At 58.2% G+C, this 4,932-nt stretch overlaps 1 protein-coding gene across 1 annotated transcript in view; it reads right to left on the bottom strand.

The window, feature by feature from the left end:
- The window catches only part of MDM1 (Mdm1 nuclear protein), a 42,415-nt gene extending 38,267 nt beyond the window's left edge, over positions 1 to 4,148 (bottom strand). The window contains exon 1 of the mRNA XM_021716852.1: positions 4,045 to 4,148. Coding sequence (XP_021572527.1) covers positions 4,045 to 4,148 — 104 coding nt within the window. The remainder of the gene's footprint in view (positions 1 to 4,044) is intronic.
- Positions 4,149 to 4,932: the final 784 nt, after the last annotated feature.

The following is a 4,932-nucleotide window of genomic DNA, read 5'->3' as shown; positions in this document are numbered from 1 at the left end:
AAAAAAAAAAAAAAAAAAAAAAGCACTCCACACCCGCGTGGGAGAAAGGGCCATGAGAATTTTCACAAAATAAAATAGTAGCCATGGTTATCTCTGGATGAGGTGCCGTGTGTGTGTGTGTGTGTGTGTGTGTGTGTGTGTGTGTTTTCTGTGTTCTGTACAGAGCATGAATTGTTTCTATTTAGGGACAGAAAATAGGAATAAGACTCTAGAGGAAACCGTGGTGCAAAGAAAGTCCTGGTGCACTGGAAGGCGGTGCCGAAAGCCACAGAGGTGGGGGGGAACAGTTGGGGGCCAAGAGAAGAGAGCCTCCAGGGGCAGGAAGAGGTAGGAAGGGCGGCTGGCCTCAGGGCCGAGTCTGGAGCCCACTCTCCTAGGCACTGCTCGTGGGACGTCCTAGAGCTGTGGGTTCAGGGCCCAGCCCCCGCCACAGGCCACAGACCCCTCAGCCTGCCCCCAGGCCCACAGGGGGCATTACCCGCCGCCAAGTGACAGCTAGGGGCCCTCATGGCCTTCTGTGGCCCAGCCTAAGGGCTGCCCTCCCGTGAGCAGTAAGCCCCCAAGTACTGGTGAACTCTGACACTGGCAGGAAAGTGGGTGTCTCAGGAACCACTGACGCCCTACAGTCAAGAGCTCTGTCAGAGGCAACAAAGACAAAGACCTTGAAGGTGTTCTCTTTCAGAGGGTCTCTGCACCTGGTGCTGGCAGTGAGGAGAGGACAGAGTGGATGGAGAGACTGATGAAGGAGGGGGTGTGGCGAGACACACTCAGTGCAACTCAGACGCACCCGGCACTGATAAGTGCAAAGGCGCAAACGCAGTCCACTGGGACTTTCCTGGTGTGACTCGGCGAAAAGTGCTCCGAATCCTCCTCTCTGGAGCAAGTTAAATGCAGGATGTGGCCACAAGCACAGGGCGGTGTCTGAAGGCCGGTACCGGGCACGCCACCAGGGCCTTGCCCACTCTCCCAAGTGCTCCCTCGGGCGCTGTCCACGCGCTTGGAGCACACAGACCTCTTTGTGACATGTCCGTGACTGACACCCATCTTCCACCACGCCGGTGCTAAAAAACAGCACTCCTCTTGAAAGTGGGTCTCAGTGTTGATAGAACCAACAGCCATGGTGAGCCACTTCTGGCAAACAGGCCGAAGCATGACCACTAAAATGTTCCACCTGGGGTTGGAATGAGCCGTGACTCGGAATGACTGATTGGGAGTCCGCGTCCTGGTGTCAGGCTGGCCACGCTGCCTGTGCCATCGTTAGTCAGCCATGAGAGCGGAAGCCAGTCATGAACACGTCCTGCGCCGGTCTCCTGGTCTACAAAACGCAGATGGTGGTGGGGCCTGCCTGGAGATGTTGCTGTGAGGGAAAATGAAGCCACACACATGAGATACTCACATGGTCCTGGACACGACGTGGCTGAGCAGTGCATATGAAACGCTCGTGTGGGACCACACACCGGGCACGGAGTGCCTTCCTCCTTCCCTTCCTCCCTCTCTCCTTAACCGTGGTAACAGTGCATCTTAAATCCTTACACAAGCCAGGCTCGGTGACTCAGCCTGTAATCCCGTGCCTTTGGGAGGCTGAGGTGAGGGGATTGCCTGAGCCCACGGGTTCGAGACCCGCCTGGGCAGCGAGACCTCATCTCTACAATAAATCAAAAATTCAGCCGGGCGTGGTAGCGCGCGCCTGTAATTCCGGCTACTCGGAAGGCTGAGGCGGGAGGATCGCCGGAGCCCAGCAGGTCGAGTCTGCGGTGGCCGGGAGCGGCCACTGTACTCCAGTCTGAGCGACAGAGTGAGACGCCAACTCAAAAAAAAAAATCCTTACACAGTACCGTCCACACTAAGCCTAAAATCACAGTCATCGTGGTAGCAGCACACATGAAATACACGGCACCACATACACCACGTGCTAAATACGTGGTAACTGTACTGGCCACACTTATGAGATACGTGGTACTGCACACACCGTGCACTAAATCTGTGGTCACCCCAGTGGCAGCACACATGAAGTGCTTACGTGGTTCACATACCATGTGCTAAATACACAGTCACCGCGGGCACAGTCACAGCAGCAATAGGAGTAGAAGCCACGACAGCCGTGGCACCGTGGGGCTGTGGACGCAGAGGTCCCAGAGGCATACAAGCCTCCCAGACAGCGACTCTGGGAGCCACATGCGTGCCCTGCGTGTCTTACCCGCCTCTTCTGCTTGCGACCCAAGTGAGCGCAGGTGGCGCGTGTTCTCCAAGAGCTCTCCCGTTCACGAGGCATATGCCCGCAGGCAGCTTCTACTTCAGTGGATTTAAATCATTGCTCCAACACATCCGAATAATTAAGATGCTCTGCTCCCTAGACATGCCAAACTGTGTGTCTTTTGTTAATTCCCAGTAAGGATGTATCAAGCGCATGCAAATTATTTTTTTAAAAAACCACTAAACTAGATCTCATCAGTCTAGTGATGAGATGAGGCTAAAAGAGATGTATTCCATCCGTCAACAAATAATTACTGACCACAAATTCGGGACCATGTGGGCTGGCCTCTGGGCTAGCCACCAGGGATCTGGGACCAACCAAGTAGACGTGGTGGACCGAGAGAGTACTCCTGGATCCCTCAAGTGACTTCTAGCTGAGGGACTCCCGCACACACGGGGCGTCTCTGGGAGAACAAGCAAGACACCAGTCACGGTGCCTGCCCTGGGGGGAGTTTTAAACTCCTTTGAGCTGTGGAGTGATCACGTGCACACACTGTCTTTTCAAAAAGGAAATAGAAGCTAAAATTAAAACTTTTTTTATTTTTTGACTGGGCATGGTCACTCACATCTGTCATCCCAGCACTTTGGGAGGCCTAAGCAGGAGGATCTTGAGCCCAGAAGTTCGAGATCAGCCTATGCAACACAGTGAGACCTCATCTCTACAAAAAATTCAAACATTAGCCGGTGGCGTGTGCCTGCAGTCCCAGTTACTCAGGACAATGGGTGGGGAGTCACCTGAGCCCAGAAGCTGAGGAGGTTGAGACTGCGGTGAGCCATGATTGCACCACTGCACTCCAGTCTGGGTAACAGAGTGACCTTGACTCAAAAAATAAAAAAACATTAAAAAAACTTTTTGAAGAGAGATGGCGTCTCTCCATGTTTCTAAGGCTGCTCTCAAACGCCTGGCCTCAAAGTGATCCTCCCACCTCGGCCTCCAAAAGTGCTGGGATCCCAGGGCCGAGCCACCTCCCTTGGCCTAAACCTTCTACATATTGCAAAATCGCAGTCGTTTGCTCACATCGGTGGTGCCAGCGCATCTGTGTGAAGCATGTGAGGCCTCTGCTTCCTTGAGGAGGCCGTCCACATCAGCACGACGGTCATGGGTTCCCAGCCAGCCCATCACTCTGGCCCGCCCTGACGTGCTCGTGACACCCACCGTACACTGACACCCCGCACGCCACAGGACCAGCCTGTGGAGGGCGGTGCCTACTGAATCTGTGGTGCAGGGTGATCCCACCGCGCACCTGGGTGACACTTCCACAGCTGTGATCAGGCTCTGCGGCCCACCCGTCTGTCGGTGTGGTGTCTCCACGGTGCTACATGGTGGCCGTCCTCTGCGAACACAAGGCTCGTGCCCCTTTTCGAGGGTCACTGTGGGTGCCCAACTCCAGAGTGCTGGCCGTCTTCCAGCCGCAGCCCTGTCCAGCCTCTGCCGCAAGCCACAAACACCTGCCCTCGGCCCGGCATTGTGACGGATGCTTGCAGGACAGCAAGGGACATCGCTGCGGCTCTGGCCTGCGGGCATTTCCCGCCTGTGGACAGCCAGGACTCAGAGGCGGGCTCCCACACGGGACTATTGGGACAGCTGGGTCAAGAGGCTGGGGGTGGGCGGACCTCTGTCCGGAACCCCTGCTCTGGGACGGGGCCGCCACACACTTTCACCCACCACCCACTAGCCCCGCGCAAACTCATTTTACAGATGGCGAGGTGGAGAGAGCCATCTAAGCCCCCGGGCAGACCACGGCAGAGCCTGGCACAAACGCCGTAGCTCCCACAAGGCTCCACCCTCACCTCTCGGCTGCCGGCTGCCCTCCGCGCACAGGCTGCGCCCCTGGACTCAGGTGCTCTGGGACTCGAGGGGCAGGAGCCATCATGCCGATGGTGACAGGAGACATCGCCTGGAGGATGCTTCTTGGGCTTCAAAACCAGGACAGGCAGAGTGTGGTAAGGAGGAGGGAGAAGAGGAGGTTTCCATTTGTGAGGGCCTGGAGCACGGGGCAGAACGGTGACACCCTCGCCAGGGAGGAGCGTCAGGTTTTGCGCTCGGCCCGGTGCCCTGCTCTCCACATGCTCTGGGCCCGCGAAGCACTTGGGCCACGTGACCCTGAGCGCCAAGGTGGCCACTGGCACGAGCGAGCCCCCTCAGGAGGCGGTGCAGGGCTCAGCCTGGGCAGGGCCCTCCCGCCAATGCATCGCCCTGAGGGTCTCGCACCACCTCCCAGCATGAGCCCTCACGCTGGGCGGGCCCGAGAGGGGCTCGGGGGTTCGGGCATGCCCTCTCTGCCATTGTGGCTTCTCGGGTGAGGACTGAGGTCCCTGTACGGAGGCCGCGCCTGCAAAGCGGACCCACCCCCCCACCAGGAAGGACGCCGCGGGGGCTGGCCTGCAGCCCGGCGTGTGTCATGGCCCTGGGCGAGGGCTATGGCTCACCAGCAGCGGTGGCCCTGCAGCCCTCATCTGGGCCCACAGCTGCGTGAGAACAGCTACTTCTGCCTCTGTGACCGCTGACCCAGGCTGGGCCCGCAGGAAGCGGGCTGGGAAGAGCAGGCTGTGAGCCATGGGCGCCCCCCACCCACGCCGCCGACCCTCGGCTCCAGCCCTTGAGAGCTGCTCAGCGCCCCCCACACAGCCCCTGCCCCAGCGGGGGACTCAGGTGAGGGTCACGCCCGTCTTTTTCAG

The sequence above is a fragment of the Carlito syrichta genome, unplaced genomic scaffold (genome assembly GCF_000164805.1).
Source record: "Carlito syrichta isolate Samal-C Ts95f unplaced genomic scaffold, Tarsius_syrichta-2.0.1 Scaffold309019, whole genome shotgun sequence".
Lineage (NCBI taxonomy): Eukaryota > Metazoa > Chordata > Mammalia > Primates > Tarsiidae > Carlito > Carlito syrichta.
This window is presented reverse-complemented; position numbering and strand designations above follow the sequence as displayed.